The following is a 21,681-nucleotide window of genomic DNA, read 5'->3' on the forward strand; positions in this document are numbered from 1 at the left end:
TTTAACATTTGTTAACCACTGTAAGCAAAATAATGATTAAAAGAAAAAGCTAAATCAGGTTGGATGCACAGTACTATGGGGTGATGACTACTAAAGTACTCAGAGGTAACGCAATATTTAGACAGATTATGTCATTGCACTTGGACTGTATTACTGGTCTTGATTTATGTGCACATTTTACTTTAACTGGGGAGAGAGATATTTCACATTCTTTAAGTTTAAGGTAACCTTCACAATTGCTAGTGTGAGTCCAAAATATAAGTTGAAGGCATCTCCAAAAAAAGATTTGTAGTATTGTATCCTCTCCCACCCATTACCATTCCCACCCCCCAATAACTCAATACAATTGTTTGAATATTTAAAAAAAGGTCAAATTAATTCTAAAGATGTACTGTGCTGCGAGCAAAATGTGCAGTAGCATTCCCGAGACGGTGGTAACAAGCTTAATAAAAACGGCTGTTTTATTAACTTCAAAGACATTCTGACTTCCGTTTAAATTTTTGTTAAAAGGATGAAAATCTGTGGAAGTTGTTTCCCCATCCCACATGATGAAAACCAATCTGTAATCATTCTTCCCTGCTTTGCATCTTATATGGTCATTTAACATCTATGTGAGATGGATGTAAATTGCAACCAAACAGGAATGAAAGAGTTTGACACTTTCTTTGCACAGGGGTACATGGCTGCACAAGGTGCCAGGCAGTAGATAATCAGGCCTCTTCTCCCTTAGAGCTGTTCTACGTATTGTTGAATGCAAGTTAGCAGTCAGTGTAGACCAGAACAAACCATATTCAGTACTATGGCAGCTTTACAGTGATTAAATTCTACACACTGAGGGTTTATTCATTATTAGTGATACAATGCTGAACACAGTTTGTCCTGATCTACACTGTCTGCTATAATGTGTTCATTGTATTACTTAACACAGCAGTGCATAGCCATGTTCAAAACAGTACCATTTTGTCGCTTAGACTACCATAAACGTATTTAATGTTCTGTTATGGTTTCTTTGGGATGGGAATGAGAATTGAACTATGTCTTGTCTTGCCCAGTGTACAAAGAGCTTAGGGGAAAATGCCTTTTTCTAGTATTCCTAGTTTGAGAATAGTCACTTTCCTTTCCTTTACTTTATAATAACACAGCTAATTCCAGGATCCAAAGAATATTCAAAAATGAGTATAAGCATATTTTAAAATATTACCATTTCAAGGGATGCTTATGCCTGGTAAGCAAGGGGTTAATGCCCCTGCAACTGCTGCATACAGTTTAATAATTAAGCTTTGGAGGGTCCTTGGAAAAAAATAGGGACAAGCCTAATTGGTGACAAGCCTCCAATTCCCTAGAGTGCAGAGAATCTAAACGAGCTGCATGGAAAGAGCCTGTTGAGTGACTGGTAAGTAGGTATGCTGGTAATATTGCTCTTTCTATGTCTATCTCGGTCATCATCATAGTATTTGAGGGATTTGGATTCTGAGGGCTTGTCTACACTGGCAACATTAAAGCCCTGCCGCGGCAGCGCTTTATAGTGGCTTGTGTAGTTGTGGCACAGCGCTGGGAGAGAGCTCTCCCAGGGCTCTTAAAAAAACCCACCTCCATGAGGTATTTTTTCACACCCCTGAGCAAGAAAGTTGCAGTGTAGACAAGCCCTAATAAGATGCAGGAAACTCCTCCTTTCTTCTTCAGTCTCCACGAAAGGAATAAATACGTCTCTGAATGAAAAGCAAACTAAGTTGCTTCTGCAGCTGGCACCTTTCCTTGGTGCAATTAGTTGCCCCTCTGCTAGCATGTAGCAGGATATTTTTGATTCATTGCACCGTTGTGTGGTATTTTTATTTAAATCCAATATATGTTTACTTTCTGGTGAGTTAGTTCTCATTCAAAATGTACAAAAGGTAAGCCATTTTTTGTATCCTGAAATAATCTTCACTAGTCCTAAATACGTACCAACACAAATAATGTTGTCCTTTCCTTATATTGTAGCTTTGACATTTGGAAAGGATCCCAGTAATACTTTGCCAGCAATGTACTACACTGAGTGGAAATGATTGATTAAACTAGATCATGTACTCTCTGTTTTCTCTGGCAATGTGGATTTTACTAATTAAGAAATTCAAGCCATCCTCAGCTGGAAGAAAATGAAAGCGGTAGCTACCCTACCACATATCCCCAATCCATAATTGGCCTTGAAAAGAGTGCTGGGTGGTTAAATAGAACCTTTTGCAGGTCGTGCTGACACCTAGGTTTGAAATGGTTTAGAAAACAAAGGATAAAGGTTAAAACTGAATGGTGAAATTAAGTTGTAAATTAGGAGGAGTAACTGTTTAATATAAAAAAGTGGGTAGAGACTTTAAGGAAAGCCCTGTCTTGCAAAGAGCAAAGGCATTAAACATTTATTTTGTGACACTGGTGATTTTATAGATTAAATAGGCTTTGGAAACTCAGAGTGAGGATTTCTTGTTGTGTTCAGTACTCTTTTTTTTTCTCTAAAAATCAAGATTAAGTGAAGAGAACCCATACTCAGGTGTAGTACAGTATTTGCAATTAAAATCTACAGTGTAATCAGATGCAAAGCAATAATAAGATGCAATTACTGTTTAAGAAAAAGACATTGAGGAAAAAAACATGTAGGGGTTTATAGAAATCAGCTCTTATTGAACAAATGCTTGTACTCAAGATACTATTCACATTTGGATTCTTGATTCGAACCAAGATTGGCTCACAACTGAAAAGAGTTGGCTCGTCTTAACCTGTTGTTTGAAATTATGCAAATAATACGGTATGGTAATTTTAAATATTTTCCTGGGAAATGCCAGTACTTGGAATATCAGCAAGACAGTTGGTCCCAGTCCTGCAAACACTCATGTGCTTGACTTCAACAGGACTACTCATAGTTAAGGCTACGTTTTAGTCACAGGTATTTTTAGTAAAAGTCATGGACAGGTCATGGGCAGTAAACAAAAATTCACGGCCCGTGACCTCTCCACGACTTGTATTATATACCCCCGACTAAATCTTGGGGAGGAGGGCAACACAAGGGGTGCTGTGGGTGTTCGGGGGAGGGGGCGTCCTGGGACTGCTGCTGGGGCAGGGAGGGCTGGGGGGGAGTTGGCGGGGCTGGCAAGCTCCCTACCCAGCTCCACACCTCCCCGGAAATGGTGACGTCACACAGCTCTGCGTGCTGTCTCCTCCCCGAGTGCTGGCTCTGCAGTTCCCATTGGCTGGGAACTACAGCCAATGGGAACTGCGGGGGTGTTGCCTTCAGGTGGAGGCAGTGCAGAGCCCCTTGGCCTAGGAGCCAAGGGAAGTGCCACTTCTGGGGAGCTTATCCCCACCCCCAAAGTAAATGCCACCCAGAGCCCTCACCTACTCCTGCACCCCAACTCCCAACCCTGAGCTCCCCACCCAAACTCCTGCTGTTGCTGGGGTGGTGGTGGTGGCCTGAGACTGCCCCAGCAGTGGCCGGTGCAGCTGGCCACTACAGAAGTCGCGGAAAGTCACAGAATCTGTGACCTCCCGGAGAAACTCGCAGCCTTACTCATAGTTAAAGTTCAGCATGTGTGTAAGTGTTTTCAAAACCAGGGTCTTGGAGATAAACACCGAGCTGTGTTTGAACTTTTCCACGTAGTGCTCAGGCTCCTGAATCCACTTTCCATCTGATAAGAGACAGATGTAAATATTACTTGTAGTGAAGAATTATCAAGTTGCTTTGCAGACATATTCAGTTCTATTCAAATCAGTTTGTCCGCAGGTCTGTGGAGACAGAGTCTTAAAAGGAAAGTAAAAGGACCTTCCAGTTGAATTTTGGCCTGGTTTGCTTACAAACCTCTAGAAGTGGTAGGGAAGATGCTACATACAAGCTGTGATATAGACCCATGCTCTTCATATTAGCAAGAGATGGGTGCTGGACCAGTTATTGTCAGGGATTAACAATATCTCCTTTTGGGAGGGAAAGATACAGACCTTTTGCATTAGATCCTTGCTCAAATGGAAAAAATGCTTGATACTGATATTCTAGCTAATCACTGCCCAATCTCAGCCTCTCCTTTTTGGGCCAGAGGATTGAGGCATTTGTCACAAAGCACCTTTGGCACCATTTAGAGTTTTCTGATTTTCTTGACCTGTATTATTTTAAATTATGGCCTGTATAAAGTCAAGCTGCATTGGTGTCCTTCCTCTGTTCCTGCCAATAGGTGGTCAGTTATTCACGATAGTACTTTCATCTGGAACAACAGCGTTTTATAGCTTTGAACATGAATTGGTATTAACTCACCTGCCGATTCTGGCTTGGGTTAACAACACTGTCTTCAGTGCTCCATTCTAGCCTTTCCAAAAAGTCTCAGAGGCGGATGATATGAAACTGCATATCCATAAAGTACCCTGCTTTAGGGTTTGCAGGGCTCTTTGATATGCATCTGAGGCAACTAGGAAGCCTGTGAGCTATTTAGGACTACATTACTACCGGTATTCTAAATTCAGCTCTGTCTTTTCCATCAGACCTAAGCAGTGCAGTCTTTCTCATCTGTTTGGACACTATGTAGGTCATACTAGTGTGGAAGGGTGAAATCTCTAAAGGACTTCATAAGGCTTGCATCTGATCCCTCTATTTACCCATCTGTTGCCCATGCATGTGTCAAGGATGTTTTCTACCCTCATATACTCCTGGATTCCCAAGCAGTGAAGGCGTAAAGTATTTTTACCAATGTATGGCTGGCAATGAGTCTGTAAACTTGTTTGATCATTGGACTTTTGCTTCCCTCCCTCCCGCCCCAATAAGAAAAGTAAAGCTTCTGTAGTTTTTGTTGGAAAATGATTTTTTTTCTTGTTGGAGTTAAGTATACAGGAAGATTGTAGTGAACCCCACCTGAAAAGAGGCTACAATGAGCACAGTAGGAAGCACAGTAATTGTAAACACTGTCTCTTATATTGGAGAGGGAGAGAGAGAGAGAGACTCCTAGCCACTAGAAAAAAAAAGGGAGATCTACAATAGACAGGAAGTACAATCCTAATTTTCCTAGATCTTGGCACACACACTCAGAAAAGAGCTGGTAAGAGTCGATCATTTTATTGTGGAAAACCTAGAGAATTCTAGGAATTGTACTTCTAAAGCTCTTTAGATACATCTGTGCTGCAAAGTGAAGGTCTGATTGTCACATGGGTAGGCACAACCAGATTAGTTTTGATCTAGTTAGCCAGATAATAATATCTGTGTAGATGTGGTGGCATGGACTTCAGCATGGCATAGCAATCAGAGTCCAGTCCCTCCCGGGTATGTCTATGTTGCAGCAGGGAGTGTGCCTCCCAGTCTAAATAGACAGACTGGTGCTAGCTTGGCTTGAGCTAACCTTTTCAACCCCCATGTACAAGCTTGGGTGATTGGCCGAGCAGCCGCCTATGCTGCAACATCCACGCTGCTATTTTTAGCATACTATCTCTAGCAAAGCTGGCACCAATCTGGCATGCTCTCGGAGCCAGCTGGGGTATGTACTCAGGTTGCTAGATGGTGCCTCTATGTCTACACTACTATTGTTACCTGTACTAGCTAAATTAAAGCTAACACAAACATACCTACCCATGCTATAATCACATCTTCACTTTGCAGTTGTATCAAGGTATCCATTTTCTGGGCTCCGCTTGCTGCCTGTCATTTAACTGAAGAAAGTCAAGTGGCAAGGCAGCCATTGGAAATGTCATGGATTCACACATTTTAAGGCTAGAAGAGACCATTATGGTCATCTACTCTGACCTCCTGCGTGAACACAGATCTTAGAATTTCTCATTGCAATCCTTGCATCTAGCCCATCACATTCAAACAGATGATATGGAGACGAACCAGTAAGAGCCCATGTTGCATGTTGAAATGAATTAAAATATCCCTACACAAATGCTTTTGTTTTCAAAAATTGGAGGAGGAAATGCAAAATTGCTCATGCAAAATGTGGTTCAGTGAACAAAATAAATGGTTGGGAAATAGAAATCATTTTTGTATCATTAGGTCCAATTGTTACTGTGTTCACTTATACGACTGTAAGATTAAAATTACTGGCTACAATTAGAATATTAATTCCGTAATTTATAAGATTCTATGCAAATATAATGTCCTAAGGAAGCAGAGAAGAGTAGAGCTTTAAATTTCTCATACTAACTTTTGAAGAATGATTCAGTTTTGAATGCATACTGGCTAAAAAGAGGATAGATGTTTATGATTTAAACTTCTCCACCATTTTCAGGGACTGTGTATATAATCCTTCTGCTGGAATTTCAAGTCAAATATTATCTTCCTTTTCAATGGTATCAGAGTATGCAAATGAAGCTTAGTAGACCTCACTGAAGTTTTAACTTATAATTGCAGAGTTAAGTAGAGTGCTTATATTGTTCCACTTTGAACCGTAAAACTCAGTTGGTCGCTTTGAGTTTCAGATTATGGTAGTGGGCTTGTTGTCTCGAGAGTATGCCAAGTACTAGTGTGCTGAGAGTGAACAGATCATCAGCACTCTTGTTAGCTTGCAATATAAAATGATATGTTACACAGCCCTTAGGCTAATGAAAAAGCAAATTAAAGTGGGGGCCAGTCTGTGAGCTGGCTGGGGATTATTGAAATTATTATGATACAAAAGTAATTGAATCTGAAGAATGACATGATGGTTGTTTTTACAGCCTTAAAATGCCTTCACAAAAACTGAAAGTAAGGAAACTTGACAATGATGAACGCTGTTACTGCTGTTAAATTAAAAAAAGAGAGAGAAGCAGAAAAACTAAGGAGGTGCTAAAACTGAACACAAATTCTCAGAATAATAATGATGGTTCTCACTACAGTCCCTAGAAAAAACCTGGAAGCTTATTCGTGATGAAGGGCTTTCTGTGATGGATAAAGGAAAAGGCCTCTTCTTACCTGAAGATGAGAACCTGCGAGAAAAGGGAGATTGGAGCCAGTTCACATTGTGGCAGCAAGGTAAGTAACCTATTTATTAGTGTTCCTTCTCATTGGCCCCTCCCCTTCGTTCACTCCATATTCTGTAATAAGAAATAGTAATATAGCTTTACGAAACCAATGCTATTTTGTTAAGTTTCTGGAACCGTCATCTGAGCCTGTGGAATTTGCACCCTGAGCATAGTGAGCAAGAATTCTTTATGATAAATCACATTGCCCAGGAGCACCTGCAGAATCCAACACCACAATACCCATCTCTTGGCAAAGTTGCCAAGATTTTGTTCTAGCAAAGTCAGTAGTGCACAAGTACAAATCAGCCCAGAAGATGGAGAGAAGGTGGGAAGGAAAAAATGTATCTCCAGTCTTTTGTCACCAACCAGATTAAATTCTGTCATTCAGAAATGATATGAGCTACAGTATATGTTTTAATAAACCAGCTGCTCTTTCTCTGAGCTGTGATGTGGGAGGCCTGAATGTTGGAATGACCTTAAGTAGTGTAGGGATTTACACATTAGAAAGAACTTTAAAATATATCATTTCAACACTGAGGTATAGTTTGTCTTAATGGGAGTCACTTTCATCTCTTTTTCCCCATAGAGCCTCATTCATTGTCTTATGACTCATACCCTAAATGAATGATTTAAAAGCAGGGTGCTATAACTTAAACTGATAATATTGCAAGCCATCTCTCTGCTTTAGTTTCAGTGTCTATCCTCTCTTTGCTTCTGTGAAATGGGGACAGTGACGCTTACCTGGCTTTTGTAGAAAGCTCTTTGAAATCTTTGGATGAAACATGCTTATGTGAGTGGGAAGCGTAGAGATTATTCATTTAGTGTTTCACTTGCCAATTTGTTTTGTTAGGAAGAAAAAATGAAAATGCCTGTAAAGGCGTCCCTAAAACATGTGCTTTCTTGGAAAGATTCCCTGAGGCTACAGGGTGCCGAAGAGGACAGGTACTTATTGACATGCTTCATTACTGCAATCCAAGAGGGTGGGGCAAGGTGATGCCGATGAGTACTGTACCCATAGGGGACACTGACTAGAGCAGAGTTCATTCCGTGGGCCAGATCCACTGCAGCTGGTTCAGGGAGTTATAAACGATACCCACTTGCACCAATCTGGCTCATGGGTCAGCGTGAAGATTCACCTCAAGGCAGGCAGGTAGTAGTGCCGCTTCCATTGCCCTTCCTCAGGTTTCTGCCTCTGGAAGGCAACTTTAAGACTCACCACAGGATGCTGTGTATCTCCCTGCCAAGTGCCTGGTCCACATAGAGAGTAACAGCCTATTCCTGCTACCAATTACTCAGTTAGTTGAGGATCTAAATGTCCACACTCAGCTGATGGCCCGAGCTAGGTCAGTATGATTCTACAGGATGAAATGTCATTTTTTTCAATGTTTTAATTAGGAAGTTGCTTCCAAAAACTGCATTAAAAGGATGCTAGGGGTGCAAAGTCAAGCATTCCAAATTTAAAGAAGTATAGAAATGTAGGTCTGGAAAGGACCTCAGAAAGGGACCCTGCTGAGACAGGACCAAGTATATCTAGACCATCCCTGATAAGTGTTTGTTTAACCTGTTTTTAAAAACCTCCAATGACAGGGATTCCACAACCTGTCTTGGAAGCCTATTCTAGTGCTTAACTACCTTATAGTTATACAGTTTTCCCTAATCTCTAGTCTAAATCTCCCTTGCTGTAGATTAAGACCATTACTTCTCGTCCTACCTTCAGTGGACATGGAGAATAATTGATCACTTCTTGATAACAGCCCTTAAGCTATTTGAAGACTGTTATCAGGTCCCCCTTCAGTCTTCTTTTCTCAAGACGAACAGACCCCTTTTTTTTAGCCTTTCCTCATAGGTCAGGTTTTTTAAACCTTTTATCAGTTTTGTTGTTCTCCTCTGACCTCTCTCCAGTTTGTCGATATCTTTCTGAAAGAGTGGCATGCAAAACTGAACACAATAACCTGGAGAGGCCTCACTCGCACCAAGTAGAGCGGGACTATTACCTCCTGTGTCTCACATACCACACTCCTGTTAATACACCCCAGAATGATATTAGTCTCTTTCACAGCTGCATCATGTTGTTGGCTCATATTCAATTAGTTATCCACAATAACCCCTCAATCCTTTTCAGGAGTACTGCTGCCTAGTCAGTTATTCCCCATTTGTATTTTCATTCCACAGTGTAGTACTTTGCACTTGTCTTTATTTAATTCCATTTTGTTGATTTCTGACCAATTCTCAGTTTGTCAAGGTTGTTTTGAATTCTAATCCTATCTTCCTATGTTCTTGCAACCTCTCCCAGATTGGTGTCATTTGCAAATTTTATAAGCATGCTTTCCAGTCCATTATCCAAGTAATTAATAAAAGCATTGAACAGTACCAGATCCCAGACAGACACCTGCAGGATCCCACTAGATACTTCCTCCCAGTTTGACAGTGAACCACTGTTAGCTACTCTTTGAGTACAGTCTTTCAACCAGTTATGCACCCAGCCTTATAGTAATTTAGTCTAGACCACATTTTCCTAGTTTGCTTATAAGAATGTTGTGTGGGACTGTGTCAAAAACTTCATTAAAAGCAAGATATATTTCATCTACTGCTTCCTCCCATTTAGTACCCTGTTAAAGAATTCTCTCTGTTCCTCAGTTCCCTTTCCATAAAATAAAGTTATACACTCACAGGGTGTTGTAAAGATAAATTCGTTCATGTTTTTGAAGCACTCAGATATTATGAGGAGAGCATTGTAGAAACACCTGTAAGGAAATTCATAATTTTTTATTCAGCACAGGGATTTGGATGGTGTGCATTAAATAAAGTCTGGGGACACACATTGAATGAGGGGGGGAAAAATGAATAATTAACTACTCATTTTCTGAACAAGACAGAGATCCTGTGGAAAAAATAGTATGTGATACCATATAAAGATTTTATCCTATCACATATCATAACGGAGTCAAATAAAGTAGCGTGGGCAGATTTAATTCTGGCATTTCCTAAGTTTTGAATGCTTGACTCTACAACCGTAACATTATTTTAATGCAGTTTTATGGATTTATATATTAATAATGTATGTGTGGTACAGTACTTATTAATTATATGTATGGCATAAGTTGTTTGATTATACCCCATATGCGTTCCAGGGTGGGACCATAGGTGTGCAGTTGATCGGGGTTTTATCTCTGTGTTGAAGAAGGTTCTCTTGGGATATTTGGGTGGCCTGTTCCATGAGACCCCAAGGGGACCTACTTCAATACAGAAATAAAAACCCCTCTGACTGCACACTCTAGTTGTTACATACCACCCCCATTGGAACCCACACAGGTATCATCAAACAACTATAACCCATACTCAGTGGTGACCCATCCTGAAAGAATCTTTCCTGAACCTTGATAACCCCCCAACCTCTCCAAGCTCATTATCAGAAGCAAGCTTCCCACAGACCGAAACACACCAACTCAAAGCAGCACCAGACCCTGCTAAAACAATAGATGTAAAACCTGCAGACTGATCTCCACGGCTACAATGATCAACACCCCACACAACACAGCTTTCAAAATCCATGGGTCCTACACATACCTGTCACAACATGTGGAGTACCTCATCCAGTGCACTAAATGCCCCAATAACCATAGGTGTCAACTCCATGGGTGCTCCAGGGCTGGAACACCCATGGGGAAAAATTGGTGGGTGCTCTTCACCCACTGGCAGCCAAGCTCCCTGCCCCATCCCCCCGCTCAGGCTCACCTCTGCCTCCTCCCCTGAGCATGCCGCGTCCCCGCGTCTCCTCCCAGTGCTTGCTGCCACAAAACAGCTGTTTCACGGTGTAACAAGCTGTGGGAGGGAGGGAGAAGGAAGGGGAAAGTGGCATGCTCAGGGGAAGAGGTGGGGCCGGGGTGGGGATTTGGGAAAGGAGTCCAGTAGGGGCAGGGAGGGGGCGGAGTTGGGGTGGGGACTTTGTGGAAGGGGTTAGAATGGGGACAGGGCAAGGGCGGGAGGGGGCGGGGCAGGGGTGGAGTCGGGATGGGTGGGGGTCGATCACCCACCAGTGCAAAGAGAAGTTGATGCCTATGTCAATAACAGCTATGTGGGTGAAACCAGACAATCGCTATGCTCTCAGATGAACTCACACAAGAAAATGGGCTGGTTTATTCACACCCCTGAGCAACATAAGTTATACTGACATAAGTGGCAGTGTAGACATAGCCTTAGTACCTTTCCCAGATCTGAAGCAGAGCTCTGTGTAGTTCAAAAACTTGTCTCTTTCACCAGCAGAAGTTGGTCCCATAAAAGATATTCGCTCACCCACCTAGTCTGGGGTGTCTAATATCTGGGGTCAGACACAGCTCCAGCCACACTGGATACTGCAATGCTGGGCTCTCATGACTCATCTTGAATCAGCTGTAGTAAAGTTCTGTTCTTCTAGTAGAAGGTTAGTGAAAATGACCTGATTAAAGAATTGTATCTCTGTTTGCAGATCAAGTATTCCGTCATGCACCCAGGGACTCATGTCTGGCCTCACACAGGGCCTACTAACTGTAGGCTGAGGATGCATTTGGGCTTGGTTATACCAAAAGAAGGCTGCAGAATTCGATGTGCCAAGGAGAACAGGTATGTTTATTTCCTTCTCATCCCTAAGGCTTAAAGAATTGGAGTGCACCTGTTTTCAGATGTGACCCACAACACAAAAATGACAATTCTGATGTGTTTGGGTTGCTGGCAAAGGGGTCTTCAATTAAAATATATAACAAGCAGTTTGGTCCCTAGAACTTGTTACAAATAAATGAATTTCAGTTGTCATGCAGTGACCCAACACTCTTTTGAGATTAAACCTGCTCTTTCATGCCACAGCCATTTTTCTCTTAGTAACTGTATCCATAGCCCAAAGGCTTTGAATCACAAGCCGTTAATCCAATGACATTTACCAGCTGAATGCAAGAGTTATGCCATTTTTCCCTTTCCCCTGCTTGGAGATCAGTCATCTTGATCAGCAAAATCTAGATTCTTCACCGCAGCTCTGTTTACTTCTTTACTGCTGTGGATAAAGAGCACTCTAGTCTGCCCATATAGACCAGGTCCTCAGCTGGTACGTATTGGCATAGCTCCATTGATTTCAATTCAATTGAAGTTAAAGGTAGTGAAGCTATGCTGATTTTACAGTAGCGGAGGATTTAGCCCAATATGTGGATTTGATAAAAAGTTTTCTTAAGTTTAAAATGCATTAAGAAGAAAAACTGCTTTCTATTAGGAAAAGTTGCGTTGCATTGCAGACCTGTTCAATATCCGTTTGCTCACCTTAAAAAACAATAACTAGATATTTGAGCTCAGGGAACATAATCCCCAGAGAAACAATATGAAAGACCAAGCTGTAGCATCTGATGCCTGCATATGGCATTATAAATAAAATCACAAAAATCTAAAACGAACAAAATGGAAAGTTAAGCAATTTAATTACCTTAACTTGGAAAAATTTGCCTTTCACTTATAGATTTTTATTTTTTGAGTCAGAAGCCGCCCCTCCCCAACCCCGCCCCTTGGAGTTCTGTTGTTTACACTAGGAATTTTCAGAGAGCTAGTATATTTCTTACAGCATCTGAGTGCATCCTGCTACTGTGGAGATGCATTTGGTGATGGAAAAACACATCAAGCATCATGACAACATGTAGCTGAGTGAAGTCTTCTGTAAACCAACCAGAGCGGATGATCTGCAGAATTCTGAGAGTAGGAGTTTTCAACTATTAATAATCTAGCTGTTTGCAGAAGTGATAGGACTCCTGCCAGCATGTACCTCATTTAAATAGTCCGTCACAGTGTCAGCGTTACAGCTAATGTAGTATGTTTTGTCTAATCACTGATGAATACGTTTGTTCTCAGCTTTCCGGCTCAGTATTTGAAATAGGTTGAAGGTACTGTACACATTTGGGCAGGAGGGAGTGGTGGTTAGATGGCTTAGAGGCTTGTTAATGAGCGTGGAGCCTTCCACCTTTCGGTCACTGTTGTGAATTCAGGGCAGTAGTCACTGAGAGTCATCAAATGGCTGTTCGTTGACCTGTGTGAAACAAAGTGGTGGGTCTCATTCCAGATCCGAGCGTACCGGTGTCCACAACTCTCAATCCATGATCACAACTGACATCCTTATTTGTCATAATCTGAGCGGACAGCTTAGTGGCATGGAGACTGAACTACCCTCTCACCTGTTGCACTGGTCCCTCCACATCTGGTACCTGTCAGCGAAGCATAGGGAAGCTGGTGGTGTTACTACTCTGTACAGAGAGGGTTTCAGTCCCTAGTGCTCTGAGTCTGGCACATTCTGTACACACTAAATTCACTTATAAAAATGTAAAACTAATGTATAAGGGCCAGGTTCTGCTACACTGACATGTACAGCTCCAGTTTACTTCAGCAGAAGCTGAATATTCATTACCAAAGACACAATTCCTCCCCCCGCCCCAAATGACAATATTTAAGGGAACTGTGTTGTTTGGACTTCTGAGTAACCAGTGAGGTAATAAAGAAGCTGTTTTATGCTGGCTTGGTGAATCTAGGTATTGGAACCATCTTTATGGGGATTGTCTGCCCCGTTATTTGCATAATTGAATGACCACAGCTTGCTCCCCACTAGGGCCCCGGTCACAGAGGTAAAGAGATTAAAACATGGACAGGAAATAAAATGAGGTTCAGCTTGAAAAAATGCAGCCTAATACATTGGGGTAAAAATACAAACTGAGGCATAGCGAAACAATGGGAAGGAGAAGGCGGACAGCAGTACTGCTGAAGGAGACTTCCGCTGAGAGTATATAGCAAATCTCCTATTCAGGGCGTACCAGCTTAACTGGGACCTCAGACTTGAGACTCAAACTTCCCCTGATGAAGTCTAAGCGGATCTGAGATGACAGAATCAGGACCCAAGGATCTTTTATACAATTTCATGACTTCTGACAAGTTGGAATTCCTCAGGGAACAAAAGGTAGTTATAGGATGGCTTTGAAGGAGGTCCATCACCAGTACTTAGCTGTACAAATTAACGTAAGGCCATTTGCTTGTTCCTCCACCATTCACAGTACATGTCAAAGAGAGATGAATACTGAGATATCCTGTGTTTACAATTCATTTACATGCTAGTATGTTGTTTTGACCTCTAAATTATCAGAATACAGCATAGACAGGGACTGTTGGTTACATTATCCACCCTACTCATACATATGTGAATGTACAAAAACACAAACCTTATCTCCCCATATGTCTTCCGTGGGTTATTTATTTTGCAGGATGTTTAACCCTTTCTAGCCATGTGTCACAACTTCCCTTTGTATTATTTCTTTGTCCTCACTTGCAATACTTAATTCAGCACCTCAGAATTCAGGCTCTCGTCTTGCAAAGTGATACACACTCAAGGACGATTATACTCACTCAAGTGTCCCATTGACTTTGCAATATTGAGACCTTAATTAACATGCCGTTAAACTCCTTCTCAAGGTCATTAATGAAGATGTTAAAACTGAACCTAACTCTGATCCTTCCAATCGATTAGGTACCTTTGCTTCTGATACGCTGCTTCTCACCATTGTCCTTTTAAGTTTTGTTCTTCAGCTTGTTGTTAAAGAATGTGACTGCTCATACACAAGCCAGTTTGAATGAATTGTACGTATTATGGTTTGTGAGAGAGTATCAATTTTCTGCACTAAAATAAAAAACATGTAATATTTACTGTGTTCCCTGCCTAAGGCCATGTCTACATGGGAAAATTGCACTGGAATAACTTTACTTTCCCCATCTAGCCATGCTTTGCACCTTGGAATACCCACTCAGAGCGCTATGTGTTTTTTCCATATGGTGTCACACTCCATGGAAGCAGCGCTTAGCAAGCAAACTACAGTAGAACCACGGTTTTATGAACACCGGTCTTTAAAATGACCAGACATATGAACCATTGTTCCCAATTGGGGGGAAAAAATCACATAATGAAAGTGATGTCTGTGAAGAACAAGCTGTCATCCCTTCACATTCCAATGCTTTCAGGGCATTGGAAATCACTTTGCAGTGGGTGGAAGGACAAGAAGAAAGTGCTGCAGTGCTGCAATGTATGCACCAAACCTACTATCATTTTGAAATGTTCCGTTTTATGATTTTTTGATGTTATAAATGCCTCAATCCCCAATTCCTAAAACAGAGGTTATACTGTAGCTTAAAAGGGCATGGACAGAGCAGCTTGGACTCTCACTTTTGATTTAGTTATATCAGCATAATTATACCAAAATAAACTATGCTAGTGCAGCTTTCCCCTGTAGACACGCGCTTAGGCTCCGATCCTGCAAAGATTTATGCAGCGAGTCTACTTACATTCTTGACGTTAAGTTTGAAACCAGGATTTAATTTTGTAATTCTGTTTTTTTTAATCCAGTTTGTTTGACATGATGTGTTTCTTTTAAAACCACGTTGCTGGCTATTGCTCATCTCTCCATTATCCTCTAATAGCACATGTCTAAAAAAGGCGGGGGGGAAGACTTGATTTAAAGTATCCAGATAATTGAGAAGGGTGGATGCTCAATGCCTCCTAGACTCAGATCCCTAAAAGATATATACAAATAATGTATATTCCTGTATGTATACAAAGAGAGACAGAGAACATAAAAGTATAACTCAGTGAATGGAGCTACATCAAACTGAATTTTCTATAGTTTATTTCATTCAGAGCTCTGATACAGCATCTCATTTCTCTTTAAGTAGTACTAGATTCCTTATGCAAAACATGCTGATTACCTTCTCCATGTACAGAAGAGCATCTCCAGCACAAACACCTGCCCAGATAAGTACCCACTAATGGGTGCCCAAAACACAATAAAAAAGGATGTTCTTTTCTATTACAGAACCTGGGAAGAAGGGAAGGTTCTTATCTTCGACGACTCTTTTGAGCATGAAGTGTGGCAGGATGCTGACAGTTATCGGCTGATATTCATTGTGGATGTGTGGCACCCTGAGTTAACACCCCAACAGAGACGCACCCTTCCTGCCATTTAAGAGGTCATTTCTGATGCAAGAAACAGAGGAGGTTTAATCCACTGGAGTTTGGAAATATAAATACACAACATTAATTTGGCTGGCCATGTGGAAAATGTCACCCTTCTAGGGGTTAGAAGATATGAAGAAATTGTTCCACAATTACTGTGGACTTACTTACAAATGTTCCATTCTGTTTCATACTGAAATGGCACTGATCTGAGAGATTTGCTTGTAGGCTGCAAGTATAATAATACTCTTGTCAGCCAAAGAGTTATCAGGCCAAATTTTCAAAATGAGGAATGTGCAAATGTTTGTGACATGTCTCTATTATGTGTACCAGTACCACAGATGTACTTATTGGCCATGTTAATGCACAAATATCTGATTTGTACATGCACTGCTACCTGGTAATGACATGTATACATTAGATGTGCATAAACATTTGCACACAACTAGCTTTGAAATTCTCTCATGCAATTTCTAATCATAAATGTTTTAGGTATGAAACAATATGCATATAGTATCAACTGTAGATAATGTGAATGAATGGTTTTATTTTGTATTTTTCTACATGGGTAATTGTATTTTTCTATCATAACTATACATTTATCATTTCCTTTTGTGAACCACTAATTTTTTAAAAATATGTTTAATAAGTGTACGTCCAGCTTTTAGCAGAGGAAGGAACTCTACGTGCTAAGTGTGGCCTTTTCTTGCCATCTGGAAATGCAGACAGTAACCTGTATTATATAACTGCCAGTTGATAGAGTTTAAAAACTGATATCCAATCACTTTTGTTTTCCTAGAATGAAAGAATCCTTTAAGTCTCCTTCACCTATAAGGATCTCTTCAATTTTAGGACCTCATCCTGGGAAGTACTGGGACGTCCATTGTCTTAAGTGGGAGTTGCAGGTGATCAATAACTTTAGGACTATGTAGTTAACTGTTATGTTCCCTATCATTTCAAAGCCCCTTGTGTCATGCCATCTTCTGTCCAAGAAGAGTTGGACACAGCTCCTTCCAAGGGCTGCTTCTAGATTGACCTGAGTGGTCATTCCTCAGAATAAGAACCTAAATAGAAGAGAAACAGAATTCTCTGAGCTGGGAGCAGAGGACCAAATTCTGATTTGGAATTCTGATCCTTGCCTGGAAGCACAGACTTCCTGCTAGAACGCAGAGCCAGATAAGAACAGCTTTGAATATAGTTTTCAATGTATTAACTTCCATGTCAGAAATTAGAGCTCTTAGATTTTGTTAGTTATATCTCCAGAGTAGGGAGACAGGCCTCTTCCCATTTTAGGCTTGCGAAACATTCATGTTGCAGTAAACTGTCAAATGTATTGTGTTATTAAGGTGCCTTATATCATGGTATCTAAGCACCATGCATACATACTCTATATGCTCATAATCAGACTGTCCAAGATTGTTTACTGCATTACAGTGGCAATGTTGATAAAATAGCCTTAACTTTGTATTCCCATAAACTAAGAGTCACTTAGATTTTGGATCTATTAAATAGTTAGATCATATAGTGCCATATAACACATTGTATGATGGTTTGTGCCATGAGATGCTGTAACTATTTTTTGGAGTTGTGCATGTTTATTTCCTTTTGGATTAGCAAAATTTGATGATCATGCACTGATCAAGACTTCAGTTTCAGCCAGTCATGATCCAGAAAAACTTGGGTGTGCTTTCTAAACCAGACACAACTATATACCCACCTCAACAAGAAATTCACAACTCTCAGGTTAATTATCAGGAGATCCTAAAATAATTATATTCATTTCACAATTTGAAACATGTAAAAATGCTTATTGGGAGGATTTGATAGAACGATATATGAGAACTATTTATAAATGAGGTGCTCAGTATAACTGGGCTCAGTGGGAGGCAGCCTCTCCAGCCAATTGTTTAGTTGCATGGCATATTTTATAATACTGTAAAATGATTAAGAAAGATAAATGATAAAATAATTTTTAAAGAATGAATAGAAGTGTTTGGCTTTGACCCAAAATTCTTTCCTTTTAGAGTATATGTAATTCACCTGAAACTACATTGCAATTTCCATTGCTTGGATTTAATACCCATTCTCTAGAGGTGTAACAGATGTTGTTTAGGTTTTAATTTGTGAAAACTTGCCCTGCTTTTCTTGTAGCTCCGTTTGTTCCCTTGTTGTTTAGTAGTGTTTATTTTCTCTTCCTCTGAAGGTAGATGCTTTATCATTTGGGATTATGATTGGCAAATACATTAAAGCACTCAACACTAAACATGAGCCTATAAACATATTAATGCTCATTAAATAGTGAGGGATGCATCATTGTAGCATTTTATTGTGCCTTAAAAACAGAAGTGCCTTGATGCGGCGATGCGGATGATGTGGCTTCATTATTAGTAGCTTCTCCACCACTGAAATTACTTCTGTTGTGCTTTGGGGGCAAGGAGTCAAGAACATTATTTTTTGTTGGCTGTAGTTATTGGAATAGCTGTGCACCCAGTAAGCATATAGGGGAACCTATAAAATTGTACAGTGTATACATGACACATCATTTTAAGCTTTTTAGATTGCAAACTGATGCTAAGAAAGAACCTTTCTACATTGGAAATGCTAATGGAAGAAACAAATGAAAATGATTTTTAAAGTGAAAAATATCTTCAGTAAAATATTTTGTCCTTCATATTCGTTCAACAAAGGGAGGCAATTTGGCAGAGAAGGACTGTACAATCTAATGTTTGTCTCATACCAATAAGGTCAGTGAAAATTGCATTTCTTTTTCCTGTTCATAGTTATCATGTACCTATGCACAGAGTTATATGAGAAACACCATCTTACAGTCATGCCCTGATATTTTGGGATATGTATTACAGGCCAACACAGATGTTTATTCATGTCACCATTGTATGTTTTAGTCATAACAGCTTAAAGGGCTTTCTTACCTTTTATAGACACTGATGCTCATGGACTATGAATTCAGTAACTTTCAAAACACTTCAGCTGCACAACGCTGACTTAAATAAACTCAGGCTACTAAAATGTATTGCAGAATTCCCCAGCTAAGATTTTCTTAGTCTTCTTTCTCTCTACCTCATGACTTACAAAATGTTACATCACTGTTCTTGTGAGAGTATCATTTTAGTGGCAACACAGGTAAATGTGTTAACTAGGAAGGTGTAAAACAAGGCATCTCTCTTTAGTGACACTACAGTACTGTCTCCATTGAAGCCAGTGGAGCTATGCTGTGTTACACTACTTGACGACGTGCCTAGTGTATTCTACCATGAATTTTAATGGGGGGGAATCACTAAGATATATGTCTTCAATCTGGCAACATGCTGAGTGCTCATTTGTGGTTCTGGGCATTCCTGCAAAGTGCTTAGGGCCCTCAATACTTGTTGACATCAGCATGACCTTGCAGAGCTCTTAGCACCTTGCAGATCAAGCCCTATATCTACCCCATCCTGCTGAGAAATACAAACCACACCAATTATACTCTTTCTGCAATTATTCTGCATGTAACATTAGCAGCTGTAATAATCCCTAGTTGAGTATAATAGTATCGGACAGACCCCTTCTGGCCAGGTATAAATGTGATATTCTATGTCAGTTAGAGGTAGCACATTTTATTTTCATTCATTAGGGATGACTATTCCCAGTTGAACTATGTCATCGCTTCAGTGTACCACTCACAAGTTATGTGGCCCTCCCTGAGGCATTTTTAAAAGAGTATTATACTGTCCACTGTCAACTCATGTTGTTTATCTGACTTACAATTACCTTATTTGACATATGGGCAGCGACCACTTGTTCTAATAAATGCCATGTAGCACAACTGAATGAAAGGTAGAAAGTGCATGCAAAAAAATTGTACAATGGTTTAAAGAAATAAAGTCACAGCAGATGCAATTTCTTAACAGTGGATTGTTTTTATTATTATTTTTATCTATTTCCATTTCAGTGTAGGGATGGGATTCATTTTGCAAGTAGAGCAAAGAGAGAGATAACAAACTGATCTTTGGCATTTCCGTTCTACATTTCTGTTCTTCCACATTTCCTTCCAGTCAAAGTACTACATTATATAATTCATTCTAAATTTTCCCTTTCCGATTTAACCACAGCCACCATCTGCAATCAGCAGATCCTTCTGGCTATACCTTTAGCTGATTGCAGGAGGGAAGAGGGTTAAATGGCTCTGCAGAGCTTTCATTTGCTGTAGTGACCTAAATGAAACAATCTGGATTGAACCATTAATCACCAGTGAATTTTTTCCAAAGAGTTCTCCCCACCACACACATTTACAGACACACACAGGGCTAACAGGCTGTAGAGTTGCCTGTGGAAAAATACATTGGTAAAATTAAGTAATTGCATTTCAAATTGTGTGTGTCTGCTGCCCGCATAGCTCATTACATTTAGCTGACAGTTTTATAAAGGCTTCATAAATAAAGAATAATCTTTTCAGGGTACAGAAATAAATGAACCCTTCAAGCAGCCAGGATGATATCACATACTGTAATGTTGAATGACATTATGCTGGTGATGTTTTGGGTTTGGTTTTGTTTTGTTTTTTTAAAAAAAACCTTGGTAGGGATTGAAGGGTATTGGAGATGCTGTTATCTCAGGTCTGCGAGCTACATTAAACCTAATAATTCGACTGCACAGGTTAACTTCAAGATACTGTTCTTTAAAATGCACTTAATCTAAACTTTGTTTTAGGAAAATTAAAGCGCATCCCTGCATAATGACTCAGAAAAACATCCATCTGTGCATTCTTTGTATGTGTACAGAGGAGTTCGTCCTTCGCTTTTCAGTCATTTTAATGTTGCAAATCTAAAAAGGAAAACAAATTTTTTTTAATTTTTTTTTTTTTTACAACTAGACTCCTTACTTTATCTTAGTTAGCAACCTGCACCAAAAGAAATCTCTGTCTTTGTTTAGCTTTGGCTGCACAGACAGGTGGCTGGTGACAATCGTTAGTTGGTCTGGAAAAATGAAGGACCTGTTTTCAAGCACACAGAGAAAGAAAGAGAGTGAGTGTGAGTGTGTGTGTTTGTTTAAAGCGTGTTGTGTGCTTCGCAGGTTTCTGGTGCTGTTGAAGTTTGGAAATGCGTTTGTGCGTGTTGGTGATGCAGAACTCAGTCTAGAGCCAGTAGAAGTTGGGTGTTCTCGCTCTCACCCAGTTCCTCATGTTTCAGCGTGCCAGGTTCCACCACAGACTGAGACCTGAAAGCAAAACACACACATGCTAAGAAAGAGTAAGGCAGAAATACTAACATCTTCAGCGTGCCTTAGCTTCTTCAGGATATCGTGATCTTTGCTTTTTCTATGGTGCTCAATTGAAATGCATAAAAGTATTGATTTTACTATATATATTCCATATAAAATCACTGGAAAACATCTGCTTAACAGGAATACCACTTGCTTATTACATGTCCAATTTAACTATCTAACACTTACACATCATCATTCATGTTCTTTACTGTAAAGTAAAGGCCTGACCCTGAGAGGTTTAAAACAAACAAAAGGAAGCATTTCTTCATACAATGCAGTCAACATGTGGAGCTCCTTGCCAAAGGATGTTGTGAAGGCCAAGACTGTATCAGGGTTCAAAAAAGAACTAGATAAATTCATGGAGGATAGGTCCATCCATGGCTATTAGCCAGGTGTCCCTAGCCTCTTTTTGCCAGAAACTGGGAATGGGCCACAGGGAATGGATCACTTGATGATTACCTGTTCTGTTCATTCCCTCTAGGGCA

General features: G+C 40.3%; 2 protein-coding genes across 8 annotated transcripts in view; one reads left to right on the forward strand and one right to left on the reverse strand.

Annotated features, from left to right (window-relative positions):
• Positions 1-19,831, forward strand: part of ASPH (aspartate beta-hydroxylase) — a 203,569-nt gene extending 183,738 nt beyond the window's left edge. For 6 of the 7 annotated variants that reach the window (XM_077810220.1, XM_077810221.1, XM_077810223.1 and 3 more), the window contains 4 exons: positions 6,814-6,949; positions 7,790-7,881; positions 11,405-11,538; positions 15,795-19,831. In XM_077810220.1, the coding sequence (XP_077666346.1) occupies positions 6,814-6,949; positions 7,790-7,881; positions 11,405-11,538; positions 15,795-15,945 (513 nt within the window). In that variant the 3' untranslated portion in view covers positions 15,946-19,831. The remainder of the gene's footprint in view (positions 1-6,813; positions 6,950-7,789; positions 7,882-11,404; positions 11,539-15,794) is intronic. The other variant, XR_013345144.1, reaches the window with a different exon arrangement.
• Positions 19,832-21,060: 1,229 nt separating this feature from the next.
• CLVS1 (clavesin 1) overlaps positions 21,061-21,681 on the reverse strand; it is a 134,806-nt gene continuing 134,185 nt past the window's right edge. Inside the window, exon 5 of the mRNA XM_077808987.1 lies at positions 21,061-21,148. Within this exon, the coding sequence (XP_077665113.1) occupies positions 21,061-21,148 (88 nt within the window). The remainder of the gene's footprint in view (positions 21,149-21,681) is intronic.

This window comes from Eretmochelys imbricata, chromosome 2 (assembly GCF_965152235.1).
Source record: "Eretmochelys imbricata isolate rEreImb1 chromosome 2, rEreImb1.hap1, whole genome shotgun sequence".
NCBI classification, from domain to species: Eukaryota; Metazoa; Chordata; order Testudines; family Cheloniidae; genus Eretmochelys; species Eretmochelys imbricata.